General features: G+C 49.2%; 1 protein-coding gene across 2 annotated transcripts in view; it reads left to right on the top strand.

The window, feature by feature from the left end:
• The first annotated feature begins 2838 nt into the window (after positions 1-2838).
• Positions 2839-22461, top strand: part of Acly (ATP citrate lyase) — a 51987-nt gene continuing 32364 nt past the window's right edge. For both annotated transcript variants that reach the window (XM_021175584.1, XM_021175583.1), the window contains exons 1-11: positions 2839-3044; positions 7407-7588; positions 9159-9281; positions 10926-10988; positions 11471-11661; positions 12110-12189; positions 14352-14482; positions 15262-15380; positions 16198-16334; positions 17001-17062; positions 18371-18488. In XM_021175584.1, coding sequence (XP_021031243.1) covers positions 7430-7588; positions 9159-9281; positions 10926-10988; positions 11471-11661; positions 12110-12189; positions 14352-14482; positions 15262-15380; positions 16198-16334; positions 17001-17062; positions 18371-18488 — 1183 coding nt within the window. In that variant the 5' untranslated portion in view covers positions 2839-3044; positions 7407-7429. The remainder of the gene's footprint in view (positions 3045-7406; positions 7589-9158; positions 9282-10925; positions 10989-11470; positions 11662-12109; positions 12190-14351; positions 14483-15261; positions 15381-16197; positions 16335-17000; positions 17063-18370; positions 18489-22461) is intronic.

Raw genomic sequence — 22461 nt, 5'->3', positions numbered from 1 at the left:
TGGTTGTGAGCCACCATGTGGTTGCTGGGATTTGAACTCTGGACCTTCGGAAGAGCAGTCGGGTGCTCTTACCCACTGAGCCATCTCACCAGCCCCTGTTTGTTTGTTTTTCAAGACAGGATTTCTTTGTGTAGCCTTTGCTGTCCTGGAACTCACTCTGTAGACCAAGCTGGCCTTGAACTTAGAGATCCTTCTGCCTTTGCCTTCCAAGTGCTGGAATTAAAGGCATACACCACCACCACACAGGCTGAGTGTCCTTTTTTTCTTTTTCTTTTTAAATTATGTTTATTAGTGTTTTGCCTGCATGTTCATCTGTGCCATGTGTGTGCCTGGTGCTTGCAGAGGCCAGAAGAGGGCATCATATCTCCTAGAATTAGAGTTATGGAAGGTTTGAGCTGCCATGTGGGGTGGTGGGACTTGAACCTGAGTCCTGGAAGACCAGCATCAAGAGCTTGTAACTGCTGAGCCATCTCTCTAGCTCCAGTGTTTTGTTTTGCTTGGAGAAAATCTTATTGTATAGCTAAGGTTTCCCTCAAACTCCTGATCATCCTTCCTGAGGCTCCTGAATGCTGAGAGTATTGGGTTCCCTTCCCATAGCCGTTCTCCCTCTGTGAGTGGGGACCCTTTAGGGGGGCTTTGAATGACTCTTTCACAGGAGTTGCATATCAGATAGCTTGCATATAAGGTATTTAAATTATGATTCATAACAGTAGCAAAATTACAGCTATGAAGTAGCAACAAAATAATAATTTTATGGTTGGGGTCAGCACAACATGAAGAACTGTATTAACGGGTCGCAGTGTTAGGAAGGCTGAGAACACTGCCTTACCACATTCTGCTGGAAATTCCCTTTTCTTTCTTTTTTTTTGTTTTGTGTGTTTTTTTTTCCCCCTGTGTATAACCCAGGCTATCTTGGCACCTGCTTTGTAGACCAGGCTGGCCTTGAACACACAGAGATATACCTGCCTCCCAAGTGGTGGGACTAAAGGTGTGTGCCACCATGCTGGACTAAAGGTTATTCTTTCTAACCAAAGGGATAGTTGTGTTGTAGACCAGGCTGTGTGAAACTCATAGAGATCTACCTGCCTATTAAAAAAAAAAGCTATTATTGTGTATATGTAGGGGCCACAGGTACTACAGTGTATGTGTGTGGAGTTCAGAGGGCAGTTTTGTGGAGCCATTTTTCTTTAATTGCTGTTATGTGGTTTTGGCGATGGAACTCGCATCATCTTTGCATAGCAAGTCATTTACCTGCTTAGCCATTTTTCTAGGACACCCCACAGGTAATTCACATTAACTACAGTCTTTTGGCTAGCAGGTGAAGACTAGCTAGTCCCAAGGGTCCACGACTTATTCCAGCATTTGGGAAGCTGAGACAGGAGGAGGATAGACATTCAAGGTTGTTCTCTATTTAAACAACAAGTTTAAGAACAACCTGGGCTACATGTTACTCTGTCGCAAACAGAAAACAAACAGACTTTAATAAAAACTCTGAATTGCTGTGCTCCAGGGCCTGAATTTGAGCAACTTCAGAGATGATATTTATTTACTTGGGGAGAAGTGATCACTCACAGAGATTTGGGTAGGTTCTAGGCCTCTCCCTCAACTGCAGGAGCAAGGGGCACTCTAAACTGTTATTTCTAAAGAATGAGTATGAGGGAAGGGACCAAAAAAAAAAAAAAAAAAAAAAAAAAAAAAGACGTCATCAAGGAGCACACGCTGGTCAAGAATGGGTGTTACAAGTTCAGCCATCCAAAGACTGGCAGAAAAGGGCCTGGGAGTGGGGGGCCTTGGGAAAGTGTTTGCCCAGGAGAGTGTTGCAACATTGTTGCAGGGAGCTTTTGACCCAGGGTTTTTGCCAGGGCCACAGCCATGCAGATTCTCTGCACCCTGGGCTGATGCATCACCTGAGCTGATTAAAGGATGATTCTGGCCTCCTTCCTAGAGCTGGAAAATTGTTAGTTTCTGGGTCCATCTGGAAGACATACTGGGACTAGGGGACAAGCAAGAGAGGCTTCCACTCCAGGGAAGCAGTGAATTCCTGATTTCCAGGACCTTCTGATTTATCTATTCTGCCCCAGAAGTTCTCGGGTACCTGTTAGACTGGGCGCTCCAGTTTTGGGTTTGGAAAATATGTTCTATCTTTCACAAGTAACAGAAAAGAGGAGGTTGTTCATTGCTTTCGGTGTCTTAGTTTGAGTTGGGGGAGGGAGCAAGAGGTTGGGCAGGGATGGCCCCAGTCCTAGGTTTTAATCTCAGATAAATGATCAGCTCCGCCCAGATCCGCGCTCAGGTGAGCCTGTAAGAGGACTCGCGTTGGGACTGGCGTCCTTCTGGCCTTACTAGTTTACCCCTTCCTCCAATCTATGTCCTAGGTCGGACAGTCTGATTGTGTAGCGTGGTCGTGTAGTCTGGCTCTAGTAACTTCCCTGGGGAGGGTTCCAGGAGCGGAGAGGCGACATGTGTGAAAGGAAAGCAGATGTAGCTTTTCAAAAGCAGGTCTAACGCACTGGGTTTGGTGTGGCGGCTTACAAGAGCCTAGGATAAGAATGTCAGTTGCTCTCCTGGGAGGGAGGAAGAGGACGCCAGGTCCAGGGAGAAGTGCTACAGCCTTTTGGGCCAACAACCCCCTCCCTCAGCTACCCAACCCGGCGGCTGGCCGGCCCAGCCCCTGAAACGATCAGGCCACAGCCCCCAGCCTCGTAGGTTCTCCTCCTAGAGCCGCCCGGCCCATCTCCCCATCCTAGGCCCCGCCCACGGCCCCGCCCACGTCCAGGACTACAAGTCCCATCAGCCCCAGGTCAGGCCTGAGGGCGGGGCCACCACAGTAGCGAATGGGGAGGAGCCTAGAGCTCAGGCTAGGGAACGCGTGTAACCAATCGCCGGGCTGCTTAGCCTGTGAGCTGATGGGGGGCGGGGAGGAGCCCGCTTGGGCCGGGACAAAAGCCGGATCCCCGGCTGCTGCAGGCGGCTGGAGCGATCCGAAGAGTTGGGGTGAGCTGGTGCTTACGGACAGAGAGCCACACTCAGGCTTTCTCGAAGAGGTGAGTACCGCAGTCCTAGGCACGGGTGCGACCCCCCAGTACCCACTAAGCTTCCTGCTTCCCTCCCCCAACCCGGAACCACCTCCGGGCTCGCTGGCTGGGCGCTCCCGCGCGCTCCCTGCACCTGCTCGGAAGTTTTGTGCGGCTCTCAGCTTTATAGCAGTCTTCTCCCCAGCCGCGGGCCGCGTGTCTACACCCTCCCAATCCTATTCTAGTTCCCGGGAGTTTGCACATTGCTTGCCACCGACCTTACTTCTCCTCCCTCCTCCAGATTGCCTTTGCGCGTCCTGCTGCTTCTCAGCTCCACCCAGGGCTAGCTCTCGAGTCTAGTCGGGCTTTTTTGGGACACTTTTTTGGGCCCCATTCGGGTTCCCCACCGGATGCCGGGGCGGGTAGTAGAGATGGCGGTGGCAACTCTCTCCACGCCGGCCGCTGCTCAAGCAGGCCTGTCCTGTTAGTTCTGTGGTGAATCCTTTAAGCTCTATGTCGAAGTGTAGGGAGCGGGCCCTGGCCACGCGGGGTCGTGCTGCTTCAGAGTGCCTGAGGCCTTGCTGCGAGGACTTGGCTCCGGAGCGACGGCGCTGAATGGGCTCTCCCTGCTAAGGAGCTCCCTACTGGTGTAGCCCCCAAACAACAGATGGTCGGAGTGCTCAGGAGTCTGGATGAGACAAGTTCCTAGGGTGTGTGTATGTGCGCGGGCGCGCGTGTGTGCAAAGGATGCTACCTACCTCTACCTCCTGTCAGGCCTGGCAGAGGTCCGGTCCCCAAAGCCTGCTGCTTTCTTCAGTCTTGAAATTCTGCCATGAGGGATCCCTCCTGACATAATTTTGGAAAGGACAGCATAAGGCACTTTAGTCTGCCAGCCCACCCTGTCTGTCCCCGCTTTAACTTTGCTCAGCATTTCGGGTTTCTTTACTATCGAGAGATAACTGCCCTGGAAAGATCATTTCCACCTCTTCGAAAGCTGCTTAAACGCTCCCCACTACGGGGGGGGGGGCAGTAAAAGGAGGCCTTGAAGACAGAGTAGCTGCTGTTTTTAATCTCCATTTAGACACTGTCTGCTGCTGCAGGGAATACTCGGAAGAATTCTGCCCGTTCCTTTGCTATAGGGGATTGCTTGCTTGTCATCCCCTCCCCCTCCCCAGCCCTTAAAGTGAGAGTGTTTTGTCGACCCTAAGAAACATCCTCGCTGGGTCCCAGAGGAGTCTTTTTTTTTTTTTTTTTTTTAAGATTTATTTATTTATTATATGTAAGTACACTGTAGCTGTCTTCAGACACACCAGAAGAGGGTGTCAGATCTCATTTCAGGTGGTTGTGAGCCACCATGTGGTTGCTGGGATTTGAACTCTGGACNTTCGGAAGAGCAGTCGGGTGCTCTTACCCACTGAGCCATCTCACCAGCCCCAGAGGAGTCTTCTTAAAAAGCAGGCCTCATTCATTCACCCTTCCCTCTGGGCTGCTCCTGGAGCCTCAGTGAGTGGATTCAGTCCTCGGTCAGTCACTGTAGAAAATAGCCCATTCAATTCAAAAGCTCCCTTTCTTGGAGAGAGAGAGACAGACAAAGACAGAGAGAATGTGAGTGTGTGTGTCCATATATGTAAGTGTTTAGGTGCGTGTGCGGGTTGGCTTCTTGGGCATGGTTCCCACTAAGAGTTTGCAGGTTATTGTTACCAGGTAAACAGTTCGATGGGGGAGTGGGCTCTCAGCTCTGCTGTGAAACCATCCATCACAAATTTGACAGCATGATCAGCAGCTGAGAAAGGCTTTGGGGTGTGTGTGGGGGGGAGGGGGGAGTTCTCCAATCCCGGATTCTGATGTACTTTTGTCACATTGTTCCTAATAACGGAAGTTTTCACATGTTTGAGTAAGCGCATACTTCCCTCACGGTTTTCAGGCTTTTTAGATTCTGAAAGAACCTCACCGATCCATTGCTGTTGAGAGCAGGGATTTGATGAGTGAAGTTTTGATTGATCTCTCCTGGGGCCTCCCGGGGATGTATGAGCTGCCCTGCTGAGAGGCCAGGCCCTTCCTCCAGTTAGTCTAAGAGTCCTTTGTCTCAGCCTTTCCAGCCAAGCCACAGTGCTCTGGTGGCACATCTTGTTTTGGTAAACTGGCAAACTGTTCCTGTATCATCTCCCTATTTTTTTTTTTTTCCTCCTGACCAGAGACACCCCTCCACCCATCTCATGGTGATCTGAGACTTAAGAAAATTGTGATTTCCTTCAGTTGCCTAAGGTTGTGTTGTTTCCTCCATCCTTCCCTTAGTTGGGTCTTGGGTCTGTTTTGGGAGGTACTAAATTCTGGGGACTGTAGTCAGTCTTCTGTCAACTGGCTTATGCGGAGGCATAGGCTTGGCCCAGGGGCTTCCTTTTTTCTGAAGTGTGTGATTTTGTTTGTTGAAGGTGTATGAGTGGCTGGAAGTGGTCAGTGCCGCCCCCTCCTCTTTCTGATTAAGGTGCCCTGGGCTGCATTCTGTTTGGGAGGTGGGTAGGGGTGGGTGTGCCCATTCGGATTTCAGGACCAGTTTTTCTGGTCTGAGTCAAGAAGGTTGGGAAATGGAACTGGAGTGGGTGGGGGTGGAGGACTCTGGGGCAGTGGGGCTGGTTGGGGCGTCTCCTTCAGAAACAAATTAAGGAGTTCCAAGCCATCCCAGGCGAAGCCCCTTTCCAGCTACCTACTTTGAACCCGGCCCCAAGCTGAGTGTGCCCATTGTGGTGCATTAGAGATAGGGGAGGCAGCCCAGCCAGGACTAGCATCTGAAGTCTCTCCAGCGTGGCCTGTTGGCAGAGGAGTTGAGTGTGACCCTGTGACTCTTGTCTTCCCTGGGCTAGGAAAGGATACTAACCTTCCTGGGTGTGTCAGCTCCTAGCTTCCCCTCCTCACAAGGACTTGACTTTTTCTCTTGAGCAAATGCTACAGCTTCCATTCCGGCCCTTTAGGAGACGCAGGGGCAGCTTGTCTTGGTCCAGGCAGGCACTTGGCAGGACTGTGTTTCCTTTTTCCATCTCTTCTCAGTGCTCTCCACAAGCTGCTCTGGGGTGGAGTGGGTGTGTCTGGCAGGAAGGACGAGAAAATTCTCCTTATAGACTCTAACTGAGTCGAAGGGGGCCCAGTCAGTCTTGGGAGAAATGGTCTTTCTCTTAGGCTGCAGTAGCTGTTTCCTAGAGACTCAGTTGTAAATGTGTTAGGACCCGAGTCCTAACTGGTGAGTCCGCCTTCTTAGGCAAGTTCACGCCCTCCCTCTGAATTTTGAGAAGTGGGATTATGCCTCTTAGTGGACTTGATGCGTTCCCATGAGGTAAGTTATTTCTTGCAGTGCTGGGGAGCAAACCCCAGGGCCTTATGCGTGTTGGGCAAGCACTCTGCCAATGAGCTATGCTCGCAGCTCCGAAGATAGCTTCTGCCTTCTCCCTAGTCCTGGCTCAGTTAAGGAATGACTAGTACAGGGGGTCCCCAGAGAGACCTCTGTTTTGCTTAGAGGGTTTTGCTCCAAGCTGACAGCTCGGATGACTCAGTGGGGTGGATGGGATGATCTGTAGGTCATAGTTTCCTGCCCTGGGCCTGCTCTGTACTTGGAGGTGGGAGTCTAGTGTCCTAGTAGAAAGGAGCTTTGAGGTAACTCTTTCCTTCCTCTTACCCCACCAGGGCCTGTACTCTATTAGGGAACAGGGGATATATGTGAGTCAGGCTGGGAGGGGGATGCAACCTAGGAAGAAAGCAAGGCCAGCAGTGTTCTTCACAGGTCATAGGACATAAAGAATAGTTCAGTGTGTCCGGGCCCATCTCATAGAACAGTATTCACATTTGGATCTGACTCTTGGAGTTCTTTCCTAGCTTCCCCTTTGATCTGCCTTTTACTCTGGACTGAAGGTGGTTGTGGCCAGCTAGTTTGCCCAGAGGGAGTAGAGACAAGGTTAAGGTCAATCCAAGAGTTTCAGAAGAACTTTGCAGGTTTCTGTTGTTGTTATTGCTTGTTCTCCTTTCTTCTCTCCTTCCCTCCCTCTTTCTCTTTCTTTCTCCTTTTGAGACGGGAGGTCATATGGCCCAGGCTGGCCTTGACCTTGTGATCCTACCCCCTCTCCCTCCCAGGTGAGGGAAGACACTACTGTATCTGGTGCTACCTTCATAATTGTTACAATTTCCTCACCTCTAGAGCTAGATCTGTGCAGCTGTCAACGACGCTGCTTTGGGGACACCTCCCATCCCCTCCTGCCAGGGTGGCCCTTTTTCTTTCTCTTGAGAAAAGCCAGGATCTAGTTTTATTGTTTGGGGGGCAGCTGGGAGTAGATCCAGCCTGTTGGGGAAGATAGTGCTTTGACCTTCCTGCCCAGACTGACCAGGCAGGTCCTCTTCCCCTCGTAGGTAAACCAGGTCCCTCTGCAGCCATGTCAGCCAAGGCAATTTCAGAGCAGACCGGCAAAGAACTCCTGTACAAGTACATCTGCACCACCTCGGCCATCCAGAACCGGTTCAAGTACGCCCGGGTGACTCCCGACACAGACTGGGCCCATCTGCTGCAGGACCACCCGTGGCTGCTCAGCCAGGTAAGCTCAGCCTGCGCCCTGAGCCCTTCTGTCCAGCTCAGGCTCTGAGGAGGGGAAAGCATTTGCTTTGTTGGAGGTGTCCCAAGGAGCGCCATGATTGCATACTTGCCTCTGTGTCTGCTACAGCTGGCCAAGCAGGGTCTTGCGTTTGCTCTGGGCCCTTCCTCTGGAACCAGACAGGCTGGTATCCAAATCACACCTCTCCATTTATGAACCGTGTGGCCTGAGGCAAACCATTTCACGTCTCTTGAGTTAGGTTCCCCATCTGTCAAATAGGGATAACGCTTTATGAGCTATAAGGATTAGCAGGAACATCCAGGAAGCATTTAGTGTGCTGTCCAGCAGTTGGTAAAGGCTCAGTTAAAAAAAAAATCACTTATGTCTGGCATGGTGGCGCCTTTAATCACAACACAGGAGGCAGAGGCAGGAGGATCTCTGAGTTGAAGGTCTACAAAGTGAGTTCTATGACAGTCAGGAATATTACACAGAGAAACCCTTTCTTGAAAACAAAACAAGGGCTGGAGAGATGGCTCAGTGGTTAAGAGCACCTTAAGAGCACCCTTCTTCCGAAGGTCCTGAGTTCAAATCCCAGAAACCACATGGTGGCTCACAACCATCCGTAATGAGATCTGACTCCCTCTTCTGGAGTGTCTGAAGACAGCGACAGTGTACTTACATATAGTAAATAAATCAATCAATCAATCTTTAAAAAAAAAAAGAAAAGAAAAGAAAACAAACAAAAACAAACAAACAAAGGCTTATTATACTTCCGTCCTCCAAAGTGGAACATCTCAGGACATCTAAGAAGTGGGCCCTTGAGTCTAGAGAGGTGGCTCAGTGGTTAGGATCAGGCATTCTTCTTGTAGAGAACATGGGTGTGACTCCAGCTTCCACTTGGCAGCACACAACCATCCGTAACTCCGTTTCCAGGTGATCTGATGTCCTCTCCCGCATACATGTAGGCAAAGCACGCCTACACATAAGAACGAATAAATAAAGAAGTGGGACCTTGTACTTTGTGAAAATGGCTGATGGCTAAGCATGGGGGAGACCAACGTGGAGGAGACACGCTTAAGATCCCTTTATGCGTCTTTGGGGTGGCTTTGGGAAGCCCTTAGACTTCTGTGGCAGGCCCAGACAAGGCCTTAGGATGTTTAGGTTTTTTCCTTTCCAAGGCGGCTGGGATGGTAGTAAATTTCCCGGTACTGAAGCTAGGGACTGATTTGCCTGGCCTGTTGTGGTTAGGGTTTAAACAGGGATGGGGTTTGTCAGATTGTCTCCGAAAGTCCTAAGTCTTGGGCCACAAGGACTGGTCCATGTTTTAAACGTGGTTGGACGATGCAGTTAATTCCTCACATGGAGAAAGGAAGAGATTGCTCATTCAGCAGATATCTCGGGAGTGTCGACCCTGCCAGGCTCATCCTGGCTGCTGGGGTAGTCAAGGAAGGCTTCTGGGCAGGAAAGTGGCCCTGCTGGATACATGTGAGTTGGATCTAGAAGTAGGGCGATCAAAGCCATACAACTTCACTCCTTACATTCCCTTTTCCTTCCTCGACCCCTTTCATTGCAGAGCTTGGTTGTCAAGCCAGACCAGTTAATCAAACGTCGAGGAAAGCTTGGCCTCGTTGGAGTCAACCTCTCTCTGGATGGAGTCAAATCCTGGCTAAAACCTCGCCTGGGACATGAAGCCACCGTGAGTCTTGGTGTAGTGATGGGGGAGGTCGGGATGGTAACAAACAACATGGTGACCTCTAGATAAACCAACATGTGGCTCATAACCTAACCAAATCACATAGCAGCAGAGAAAAAAGATGGCGTGTGGATTGCCCTGGCTGCAGCCCAGTCTTGCTGGTCATTCCCAGCGCCTTCCTCAGAAGATCAATCCACTGATACAGATAAGATGCCCTACAGAACAATTAAGGAGCTAGAAGCTGTGACCACCAACATGGAGCTAGGACTTGTACTTATGCTGAGAACTGCTTGCTCTCTGGGTAACATGTTACCAGGAGGGTAGACTAAACCAAGACAAAAAGCAGAACTGCATAATTCTTAGGAAAGAAAGATACATCGGCTGGGGAGCCGTGGATGGAGACAGTTATTAATGCAGAAGACTAAATTCAGTTCTCCCGGCTCTGTCACTATCCTCAACTATGAGTATGAGAGCTAAGATGAAATGCGGCTTAGGAAGGCTAAGCTATGCTCTGAGGTAGAGCTGTTTCTTCTCTTTCTCACTCTCCAAGGGAGGTGGAGAAGAGCTGGGGTAGCTTGGCCTAGCCCGGGAAGGATGTGTTTCTTTCTATCTGCTTGGCACAGAATTCTGCAGATACTGGTGCTTGTCTGGGAAAGGCATGGGTCAGAGATGAGCTGTTCTTTTTCTATGGCTGCCCTGGGAGGTGGCATTAGCCACTTCCCTCCCTGTCGGCCTTCCTCAAAGCCGCTCCTACTGTTTGTTTCTTAGTCTCCGGTCCTTGTGGGTAAAGACGGATCTTTGAAGCTGTGAGTCCGGGGATGGAGAAATCTGACCTTTGGGTTCCAGGCTCCCGGGGAGAGGGTGGTAGGGCTGGGTACTGAACGGTGTCCTCAGGGAGCACAGGCTCTCCTCCGAGCAAACGGATGGGAGGGAGATGTCACGGACATCTGAGCTTGGCAGCACTGTCAGACCTGGCTGGAGCGGCTCATTACCTCTGATGGATCACTGTCTGGTCCCTGACTCAGCAGTGACGCACGGCGGGCGGGAAGCAGGCGGGGGGCTCGGGATGAGGGCTGTCTCGCCTTTGCTGCCGCCAGGGACCCACTCAAGCTGATTAGCTCTGCAGGCCTGTTGTCTTCAGCCAGGAAACACAGGAGGAACAATTTTACCTGATCAACCTTTGCTCTCCTCTCCCTACCTCTCAGGCCTAGACTCATGTCCTCAGGCTGAGTCGCAAGGCCTACCCCAGAGCAAAGTAGTGTGCTATCACCATCAAACCCAAGTTCCCATCTCCCTGCTTGACTGCCTGGGCCAGTGGGATTGATCAGTGGGCAGGGTGCTTGTCACCAGGCCTCATGGCCTGTGTTTGATCCTTGAGATCCACAGGGTGGAGGGAGAGAACCATCCTGAGTTAGCCACAGGTCTGCACTCCTTGATGCGGCATGTGTACATTCCTGTCCCCCTCCCCAGACATGAGTAAAAGTATTCATGTAAAGAGGGAGTCCCCTGAGAACTCCTTAAGTTCATCTGTGACCCCACCGTCCTGACTTGTGGAGAAGTCACCCTGTCCCGTGGTAGTGTTTGAGCCTTGCCTTTGTGAAGAATGTACCACACATCTAAGCGGCATCTCCCATAATTCCTCCTTAGGTCGGCAAGGCCAAAGGCTTCCTCAAGAACTTTCTCATTGAACCCTTCGTCCCCCACAGTCAGGTATGTGAGGCAGTGCCAAACTGGATCTTCTTTTTCCTGCAGCTTTGTGATCATCCTCCAAAAATGTTGAAAGGAGAGGTTAAGGTGCCAAGGGGAGAAGCCAAGGGTACCAGGGTACCCAAAAGCTCCGGCAAAGGCCTGGAGGAAATTATGGGCAAGGAGTCCAGAGATGAAGGGAAGGCTTAGTTTGCAGCAAAACAGCTAGAGCAGGTAACAGAGGGACCTCCTATTGTTGGGATGAGAACTTGAAGGTAGAACCCATTCCAGGGTGGGACCACACTGAGCCAGCTAAGGAGGTTGAGGCCTGTCTTTGCTTGTCGCCTAGCAGAAGGTAGCACACAGATCTCCTTGGGGTGAATGCTTTGTGTTAGGGTTTAGAAATCAGACTATAGGGCTTGGGTGGTCCCACTCCTGGATGAGGCCTTCTGACCCCCCTGCCAGTTGGGCACCCTTACCAGCTTCACGCTGTCTTTACTTGCAAGGCGGAGGAGTTCTATGTGTGCATCTATGCTACCCGGGAAGGAGACTACGTCCTGTTCCACCACGAAGGGGGTGTGGATGTAGGTGATGTGGATGCCAAAGCCCAGAAGCTGCTTGTGGGTGTGGACGAAAAGCTGAATACCGAGGACATTAAGAGACACCTGTTGGTCCATGCACCTGAGGACAAGAAAGAGTTGAGTTCTGAGAGGGAACGGCGTGGGCACAAATGGGGACAAGAAGTCCAGTGTGACACGGGAGACCAGTGCACTGGGCTCTGGGTACAGGAGAGAGAAAGCAGAGTGGGCCTCCCTGCTTGGGAGCCACATGTGGGGGGAGGGTGCGGGCTTGCAATCAATGTGCAGTATGCCAGCCTCATCCCTCACCTCCTTGCCCCTGTCTGGCTGGTGCCTTCTCTGGCTCTGAGCTTGACAGCTTCTTTCCATCTCAGTGTTTGAAGAATGACAGCCCAGGGCACAGGGTTGGCAGGGTTGGACAGTGGGGGCCAAAGGGTCAGGAGTGGAGACATGAGGCTGGGCTGTCAGCAACAGTCAGCCTGCTGGAGGCCAGGGGGTGGGAATGGGAGTGGGGTGCCCAGTCCTGTACTGACGAGTTAACTGGCCTTCTTTCCCTCTCCCCCCTAGAGTCCTGGCCAGCTTCATCTCTGGTCTATTCAATTTCTACGAGGATCTGTACTTCACCTACCTTGAGATCAACCCCCTTGGTAACACGCTTCGTTTGCTGCAATGGGATGGGGATGGGCCCCCATGCCTACAGTAACTCTGGCCTTGGTGTTCAGAGAGCCTGGGCTCTGGTGCCAGAAGGCAGTACAGAACTTTAGTGGGTACCCAGGGTGTCCCTATAAGGAGTGGTCTCCAGTGTCACCTCCTGCTTCTGAGTATCCAGACTGTAATTTATTCATATCTTTTTTTAAAGAATTTTTTGAATCATTTATTTAATTTTATGTATATGAGTACATTGCAGCCGTCTTCAGACACACACCAGAAGAGGGCATCGGATCCCATTACAGATGGTTGTGAGCCACTGTGTGGTCGCTGGGAATCCAACTCAGGACTTCTGGAAGAGCAGTCAGTGCTCTTAACCTCTGAGCCATCTCTCCAGCCCAATTTATTCATATCTTAACCAACTCCAGCTTCTTTCTTTGGCCTTCATTTGTCCTGCTCTAGGGGGAAGTCCTTGGCTTTTGGTCCCTGTCTTCCCAGGCTCTGGTCTGATCCTCCTGGGATCCGGAGGCCTCTCTCTTGGGTATTGGTCAATCATTTACTACTACTAACACCAAGAGATGCTGGTTGCAGGCTCTCAAGCTGTGAAGGAGGCAGATGGCCTGGCAGATTCTGGCTAGGCCTCTCAGGGCAAAGTCCAGGAAGGGAGGAATGACCAAATTTCAGCTGAGAACGCAGCTCCGGCATGGGCCAGATGGCTGTGTGCTAACTTAATTAGCTAAATGGCCTGGAGGGAAATCAGGATGTTCAGTGAGGTATTGCAGATGAAGGTGCCAGCCGGGGGCCCAGAGCAACTGGGGTGGGTACCTTGCACCAAACCGGAGACTTCCTTAGCCAGACCACTAAAGCCGAGATGGACACACCTAGGGCTTCTGGAGGTTGAGCTTCGTGAGAGGGGTGTGGTGTTGTGGCGCTACTTGGGTTTGCACACCAAACCTAGATCAACAGGCTTTTTTCGTTGTTGCTTTGGATTTTGTTGTTGTTTTGAGGTGGGGTCAAGTTTAGTCCACCCTAGCCTCAAACTCATTCGCTATATAGCTGAGCATGACCTTGGACTTCTGTCCTCCTGATTCTCCAGGGCTTCCATACCCACTTCAACAGTTTTATTTCTTTAAATTAATTTTAAATGTTTAGAAAAATTTAAATTTATGTCTATGTATCTGTGTATGCCATGTGTATCTGTGGTGGCCAGAAAGGTATGTCTGACGGCTGGAGTTACAAACAGTTGTGAGGTGCCCCACATGGGTTTTGGAACTTGAATTTATGTCCTGTAGAAGAACAGCAAGCTCTGTTAACTGCCGAGCCACATCTTATCCCCTACTTAGTATTTTTTTAATATATATACACACACACACATACACACACACACACACATACACACACACACATATACACATACACACGTTTGTTTATTTACCCTCTGTGTGTATGTGTGCATGCACACTCGAGTTCGTGTGTGTACTGCACATACCTGTGGAACTGAGAGGACAGCCTATGAGAGTCTGGTCTCTGCTCCTACCATATGGGAATTCAGACTTTGAGGCAGGTACCTTTAAACCTATGGCCTCTCCCATGTATTACTAACTACAGAAAACAGGGATGGTTTTGTTTGTTTGTTTTGGTTTTTTTTGTTTGTTTGTTTGGTTGGTTGGTTTGGTTTGGCTTTTCGAGACAGGGTTTCTCTGTGTAGCCCTGGGCTGTCCTGGAACTATCTTTGTAGACCAGGCTGGCCTCGAACTCAGAAATCCGCCTGCTTCTGCCTCCCAAGTGCTGGGATTAAAGGTGTGCGCCCCCCCCCCCGGCTTTTTTTTTTTTTTTTTTTTTTATGTCAGGGCTATGGGTAGGCTGGTGCTTGAGTATTTAAAGCAAGGAGTATGGCATTTTATACAGATGTCCAAAACTTGTTATGGCAATAAACCCGTCTCCTCTGCCCTGTTCTCAGAAGGCCATGAGTGGGCAATGCTCTGAGAGGCTTTTCCTTGTGCTAGGGCAGACTGTGTCTCCATAAGGGCCATATTGTGATTTACGGTTGTTCTGTGTGTGTGAGAGAGAGTGCACCTGGCGGAGTGCACGGATGCTTGGGAGGCTGATGGTTGCCTCACCTTAGAGTTGGTATCTGACACTATTTTGACTTTTCTCCTAGTGGTGACCAAAGATGGTGTCTACATCCTTGACTTGGCGGCCAAGGTGGATGCCACGGCTGACTACATCTGTAAAGTCAAGTGGGGTGATATAGAGTTCCCTCCCCCCTTTGGGCGTGAGGCGTACCCCGAGGTAAGGCAGTGTTAGGAAGGAGATGGGGTGTGTGTGTGTGTGTGTGTGTGTGTGTGTGTGTGTGTGTGATAGGGCCTAGGAGACAGTGACTAATTCTAGATGATCATTTGGTCCCCTTCTTGGCTCTGTATTTGGCAGGAAAGGAAAGACGGAGAACCATTTAATTTTCTTAAAACCCCAGTGAGGTTGGGGGTCGGGGTGGAAATCAGCCAAGTCTCTGAATCCTGGCCAGAAACCCTTTTAGACAGAGCTCTCAGTCTGCCTCCCTGGGCTTCTGACTTGATTTGTTGCTTCTTGATCATCCCAAGTGGCTCTTCCCAACCCTGATGCGAAGGTTCTTCTCTTGGCCACTGGCTGAGAATTTTAATTGCTCTTTCCCACTCCCGTCCTCTGAGAGGTCCTCCCAGCAGGCTCAGGCCTTGTGTGAGATCATCTAGCCAGGCTGGAGGAAGGACGAGGGCTGGGGAGAGGGCAAGGATATGGGGTGAGCTGGTGTGGAGAGAGAGGGAAGCAGTGGGACCTAGTGAGATCTGGATTTGGACGGGACTCAGTGTCAGGAAATGGAGCAAGGAATTTTTTTCCTGGATGAGGGTGGTTTTGGTACTTTAAAGGTAATGTCAGACTCTGTCCCAGGCCTGGGGCTTTGCACAGTCTTCGGCCCACGGTAGTGACTGAATAACCTTTAAATGTGCCCTCAGATAGAGAGAGCTGTGGTCTTGGGGTTTGGGACCTTGTGAATAGGGTGCTCAAAAGGTCACCCATGGTTCTCTGATCCCCAGGAAGCCTACATTGCAGACCTGGATGCCAAAAGTGGGGCAAGCTTGAAGCTGACCTTGCTGAACCCCAAGGGGCGGATCTGGACCATGGTTGCTGGGGGTGGCGCCTCCGTCGTGTACAGGTGACAGGAAGGAGGGGTGCAGGTGGTTGCCAGCCAGGTTACCCACTCAGTGCGGATTGCCGGGGGTCCCTCGTTTCTCACCTGTCTGTGGTGCAGGCACAGACTGGACAATGAAAGCAGCCACATCCTGGAGAGCTTCCAGTGTCTCTAGGGCCACCTGCCCTGGGCACGGCATCTTCTGTAATCTCACCTAGTTAAAAGTGACCTCGTTTTATGGTTTTAGTTCTCGTCATTGATGATGTGTGCCTCAGAGAAACGTAACAAACACAGAAGGACACTAGAAAGTAAAAGCTCCTCTCCCGTCCCTCAGGAGGTCAGAGAACACCTTACTCTGTCCTCCTCCGGCATTTTAATATCTAGACAAACATTTGCACCTTTTCAGTTTTTAGAAAAAATATTGGGACCAAGCTTTATGTGCTGTTTTTTCTCTGAAGCTGTGGTGATTGGTCCTAGCTCTCCTGCTGCCCTGGCTGCAGCTGCCCCGGCTGCAGCAGCCCGCTCCGCTGGGACTCTTGCAACATACTAGTTCTTGTATCTTCTTATATCTCTGGGCTGTGTCAGGCATTGCTCATTGTTCATTTTACCCACGCTGTGTGTCCAGGACCTTGGTGCCCCGAGGCTGGCAAAGTGCTCTGCCTGGGCGAGTCTCAGGGCACATCGACCTTCAACAGAGGCTCGAGTCGGGGTTGAAGGTTATAGGTCTGTGAGGCCAGTCCTGCAGGCTGACTTCCATGCTTGTGGGCGTGATGGGTAACTCTGTACAGGTCTGACGTTCTTCTACCCTGACCAAGCACTGAATTCTGTGTCTCTCTGGCAGTGACACCATCTGTGATCTTGGAGGTGTCAATGAACTGGCGAATTACGGGGAATACTCGGGTGCCCCCAGTGAACAACAGACCTATGACTATGCAAAGACCATCCTCTCACTTATGACTCGAGAGAAGCACCCAGAAGGTGAGGCACAGACCCGAGTGCTGGGATGTACACACACCCGGAGAGCACAGCATATGAAAGATTAGTGCTAGGCTCACCAAGGCCATGATCTTTTGTGATATAGGACCAGGCACTTAATGTCAGGATGGGTTTTTTTTTCTCAGTGCTAACGGACTCTGGCAACACCACTCGGGCTCTCACATGGGGGCAAAGAGTGTATGAAATCCACCTCATATATGACCAGGGAGCCGGAGGAAGAAAAGGCTGCAGCATGCTTTTGCTGTGATGAATGTAAACTCAGTGTTTAGTGATTCTTAGAGTTTACCAGACTTAGTGATGCCCAGTGTCCCTTCCCCACATTCCCAGTGTTCAGGGCTATACACACCAGGTCCTGAGAGAGAGAGAGAGAGAGAGAGAGAGAGAGAGAGAGACAGACTGACTGGCTTCTGGGTACCAGCTGGAAGGTAGAGCAGGTTTGAGTGGCCGACGCTGGATAATGTGGGTAGTGGACACTTGAGCAAGCCGGGTGGGATTCTGGGGAGATCATCCTGCTCGCTCCCTGTGCCCCTTCCAGTAAGAGCATCTTGGCTCGGAGGAGCGAGAACGTCCTCAGTTGGGTTTCTAGGGCCAGGCTCGAGTCTTCTATATCTCTAACGTTGTTGAGTTTGCTTTTCACTCCCAATCCAGGCAAGATCCTCATCATTGGAGGCAGCATCGCAAACTTCACCAATGTGGCCGCCACCTTCAAGGTAACCAGCCGTGAGCAGTGGTAAAATGGGTTGGGGATAGCAGAGGTGAGCCTGCCTGTGCATTGCCTTAACCTGGCAAAAGGGCTTGTGACCTAGGGTCTGTCTGTCTTTCTCTTTTGGTGTTGGGAGATTGGACCCTGTCCTAGGGTCCTTGTGGAAGAAAAGCAGAAGACAGGAGGTATGGATCTGAAGCTGTGTGTCTCTGCAGTTAGCGTTTGCTAAAACGCACCTCTCCTGCCTGCAGCAGAGGGAGAGGTTGCACGCTTGCTCTCTCGTCTCAGAAATGCTTCTCAGAGATTGGACGTGATTGTCCTTGTTCTCAGCACCAATTTTCTGCGGTGAGGACAGCTTCTGATGACCTCATCCAGCCAGAGTCCTCTGAGTCTGTGTCCCTGTGCATGGCCTTGAGGCAGGACCTTGGGAACATCCTTTTAGAAAAACACGATTTCAGTCCACAATGATGACATAGCTACTGTGTTTCGGATTTCACCTCTTCAGACTCGCCTTTCAGAAGGCTGTTTGTTATTCCATGTTGTGGTGCCCAATGAGGCTTTAAAGAAACGTGCCACATGTGGTCATCCCATCTATGTCTTCAGGATGATGGCGTCCACTTTGAAAGTCTGAGCTCTCAAGAAGTGAACCACCATGGTTCATTAGGTCTGGCTACAAGATCTCCCTTATTGGGCCTGATTCACTGACTTGAGCTTACTTCAGTAGCTTTGACTTGGGAGTATCCTGTAGAACAGATAGTATCCTTGGTAGGTATTGAGCAGGAATTGTATAACATCCTATGACATGCTTTTGGTGATAGAAATTAAACTTCAAGTCCATTGTCAGCATACTGTTTAGAGAAGTGCAGCCTCTCATTTTCCAAACTGGTCGGATACTATCATAAGAGCTATTACCTAAATCACTTAGGTGGCTTTCAACATTAAGGAAGACCATATCTTCATAACTGAGAAGCCTGTGTAGGGCCCTGATATAGACTCTCCCAGCCTAATTGCACTAAGAGGTATGTTAGTGCAATGACTGCAGCCAGAACAGGGAAATCTGCAAGTATTGCGGATGGCAGTCCTCTTGAGGGGTATGGTTCTTGGCTACTGTGTGGTCACACACTGGGCCTGGAATTGTGAAGTTCGCTCAGCTTGTCTGTATGTTCGTCCATAGTCCTTGACCGATAGGGCCTGTTGTGCTGTGTGAGAAGCAGTTCTTGTTGTGTGCAGCTGTACATTTGTCTGTTGCGGTTCTACATAGATTTGCAGCTGCCTCTTAGTCACATATCTCTGCTATCCTTTTGGCTTTCTCTAGGGCATTGTGAGAGCGATTCGGGATTACCAGGGTCCCCTGAAGGAGCATGAGGTCACCATCTTTGTCCGAAGAGGTGGCCCCAACTATCAAGAGGGATTACGAGTGATGGGAGAAGTTGGTAAGATGGAAAACTTTTTTTCTCCCCCCCCTCCTTTAAAAGATTTTTTTACTTTATGTGTATGAGTGTTCCACACATTTGTATATGTATGGTGTGCAGTGCCTGGTGCTCACAGATACCATAAGAGGTGCTCAGGAACTGGCATTAAAGATGGTTGTTAGCCACCATGTGGATGCTGGGAATTAAGCCTGGGTTCTCTGCAAGCACATCCAAATGCTCTTAACTGCTGAGCAATCTGTCCAACATCCAGCATCCTCTCCCTTCTGTCTGGAGCATCTGGAAAAGGGTCTCTTCATGCTCTACTACCTCCTGGGGGAGTGACTGCGCTCTACATCTAATAAATACAGAATGCCTGCTCTATGCCCAGTAGTGTGCTGGGTACTGGGGTTTAGCTTAACTGTGATGTTAGGTCATGCTGACTCCCATGAAGTAATTAAAGGGATCAGGTGACTAGAAAGGGTGAAAGTTTAGTAACCATCTAGAGCAGGGGAGAGGGACGATTTCTGCAGAGGAAAGGCCATATTTCAAGGCTCTCCAGTGGACCCGTCTGGAGGGTGGGGGAAGAGGGACAGAAGAGAGGACCCGTCTGGAGGGTGGGGGAGAGGAACAGGAGAGAGGACTGCAGACTGGCGTCGAGAGGGAGGAGGTGTGGCTGTACAGCTTCTGGCAGCTGTATTCTGGATTTGAGCAGAGGTGTAGCATACATTGACTTAGGTGTGAGAGGGTGATTGGTGTAACTGTGGGCCTTTCCACTCACATCCCAGTTTCTGAAGTATCAACTCTGGGACAAAATTACTAGCTCATAACTTAATTAACCCGCTTATTCTATTCCATGAGTGCCACATGGCAGGCTACCTCTTCTTGGTTTCATGAGTCTGTCTCATGTTCAGGGTCAATCTCTTCCAATGCCTGACTCTATCCCAGGTTCCTCTATCTCTGCTGGAACTCCTGCCTCCTATTTCCTGCCTAAGCTAATAGGCCAATTAGCTTTTTATTGACAGGTGATGCTTCCACACAGGAGATTCTCTCTCTAGTTCCCCCTTTTAGTCCAATAAAAGGCTTTTTCTCTTTCAGCAATAAACTGTAAACAATAATATCAATTATGAAAACTATCAGGTAAGATTTACATTCATAATGTGCAGTCACTATCCTGTTTAGGTGTGTTCATAGTTCTGTACCTAAATCAATTTCTATCATAACTTGCATTACCAACCTAAGGTCTTCTTAGACCTTAAAACATTTTTCTAAGCCTTTAACAACTTCAGGTTAACTGTGAGGCTGTAACTATCGAGTTTTCAGCCCCAGCAGAGACCTGAGGAGGATAACTGTTACCTGAGTGTGCAGGAAGTGTAGGTAAGCAGCTTCCAAAACTATAGAAACGACAGAAAAAGCTCGCTGCCTGGACAGTCCCCAAACATTTCTGTGTCACTGGAGGATCATCATCAGCCTTCTGGCCCGGAATGTCTAACAGACTTTTCTAGGATGCAGGAGTTATGAATTATGAATTACTTGTCTACCTTGTCACTGAAAAGCTCGGCAGTTGACTTCCGTGCGTCTTGTTTATCCGGTGTGGACCGCATACTGTCAGCATTTGCACTGTGAGGGGAGCTCCTTAGCCAGTGGCTAGCTTGTCACATACGACGCAGACTCCGTCAAGGGATTCCTGATGTTCATCCTCTTTGAAGTAGTATAAGGATGCTGCCAGGAGCAGACCTGTCTCGTTGTCCAAAAAGCCTTTTGCTATTTAAACATCCTTAAATGACATTTTTTGTGGGTCTCTGAGATTTTTTGAAGGCCAGCTATCTAGCTAAAGCCTATCTGAATAGGGAACCATTGCTTATTTCTAGCCATTAACCATCTCTTCCACTTTGAAAACATCTTACTGTAATTAACTAGGCTAGTATCTAACATGACCATGAGTTTGATTGTCTGAATACTAACTTACATTTTTTTTTTTGTTTTTTGTTTTTTGTTTTTTCGAGACAGGGTTTCTCTGTGTAGCCCTGGCTGTCCTGGCACTCACTTTGTAGACCAGGCTGGCCTCGAACTCAGAAATCCGCCTGCCTCTGCCTCCCGAGTGCTGGGATTAAAGGCGTGCGCCACCACGCCCGGCACATTTTTTTTTTTTTTTAATTAGCCCGAACAGTTTGCAATAGCAGCCTTCAAGGAATAGGACTTCACATTACATGGGTTAAAATACCTTAAACAAGAGTTGAAACATATATACATAGTATGTTGTGAGCAAACTGTAATCCTAAATCTATCAACCTACAGAGCCTATGCCCATGTAAAAATACTGTCTTGTTGATGTTCTTTGTTCTAAAAGTAGATTCAATAAGCTACTCTTTAGCCAAGTGGTGGCACATGCCTTTAATCCCAGCACTTGGGAGACAGAGACAAGTGAAGCTTTGTGAGTTCAAGGCCAGCCTGGTCTACATAGAGTTCTAGGGATGCAAGGAGACACCCTGCACCTTGTTTCAAAAAAGAAAAAAAAATCACAAATAAAAACAAATTACCCTTAATTTATCCTTCCTATATCCCCTTCCCCACCTTTTTTCATCCTTTCTTCCCACTTCCCCCCCTAACTTTAGATAGGAGAGAAAGAAGAATGGAGAAAAAATGAAATAAAATCCCTGAATCTAACCTCCCACATTTTGTTTCCTCCCTGTCCTAGACCATAACAACTTGTAACCATCCCTCTTAAAAGACAACAAAAATCCATCATCCACTGAATGACCAAAAACCATCTACCCCACCTCTTGGGAATGGGTGTCACTCTCTTACAATTGCTTCCTGCTTCCTTGGAGCGTTGTTTTCATTTTGGGGGGAGAGCCCTAAGCAAATTAGGATTTTGATTAGTCTTAAGGATGCTAGCTGTAACGTTTGCTGTCCAGCTTCTGCATGCTGAGAAAGTTCAGGGCTTAAATGAAGTCCTGGCTGGAACAGTGTGTGGTACTGGAAGTCCTCACTAGCCGCTTAGAAATTGTCCTGGATACAGGTTTATGAGGAAACAGCATTGAGGCAGTTGGAGGTGGGATCAAGCAGGATGCAGGAGTAGTCTCAGCTTCTCAGCATCTTTCTCAGTACCCCGAGAGTGAATCCTGTCAGGGCCGTCCTAATTTCACAGGTCTGCAAACATAAAAGTCTTCCCAAGTAGCATCTATTTCTGTAATAGCATAGGACGTTCAGCACGTGCAGTGTGCATAGAACAGTCAAAGATGATTCGCTGCTCTCGGTTCAAGCAGTAAGGCATCTGTTTTTCTAAGTTAGTTTGGACTGTCTAATCAAATTATAATATAAATTTCTGTTTATGGGTATGATAAGCCCAGAGGATTTTGTAGCCAACAAGATTTGTTGGCTATGCATAGCTGAAGTTCTGTCTGGAGACATTTATTTTATTCATGTTTGAGTTAGCCTCGGAGATGTTCCCAAGTACAGGGAGCAGCAATACAAGCCACCTGTCTTGTTCCTGACTTCAGGATCTTTAAGGGCTCTCTCCCTGTCAAATCCCATTTTAATCAATTTAGAAGGAATCCACAGGTTTCTTTTCCTATGGAAAAAAATGCAAAATCTCTCTCTTCCTCAAAAATAATACATTTCCTTCCTTTCATCCTAAGGTTAGGGCATCCTTTAATATAAACAGTCCACTTTAGTTCAGCATTTCCCCCATAAACCAGTGTCTCTCAGCAGCTGGGTTAACTGTTTCATTGACATTTAAAAATTTGAAGTCAGTAAAACATTATTTAATCTACCTCTGGAAGATTCTATATCCCCCTTTTTCTGTGAGCATTTCCTTTAAAGTCTGTAGAGAGGCCCAGTTGCTTGACCTGTAGGATTGTTAGATAGATCTGTAACAGGTTCTATGCCGTAATGTTTAAGACATTGTTGTATTCTTTTTTGTTTGTTTGTTTTTTCGAGACAGGGTTTCTCTGTATAGCTCTGGCTGTCCTGGAACTCACTCTAGACCAGGCTG

Source organism: Mus caroli, chromosome 11 (assembly GCF_900094665.2).
Source record: "Mus caroli chromosome 11, CAROLI_EIJ_v1.1, whole genome shotgun sequence".
NCBI classification, from domain to species: domain Eukaryota; kingdom Metazoa; phylum Chordata; class Mammalia; order Rodentia; family Muridae; genus Mus; species Mus caroli.
This window is presented reverse-complemented; position numbering and strand designations above follow the sequence as displayed.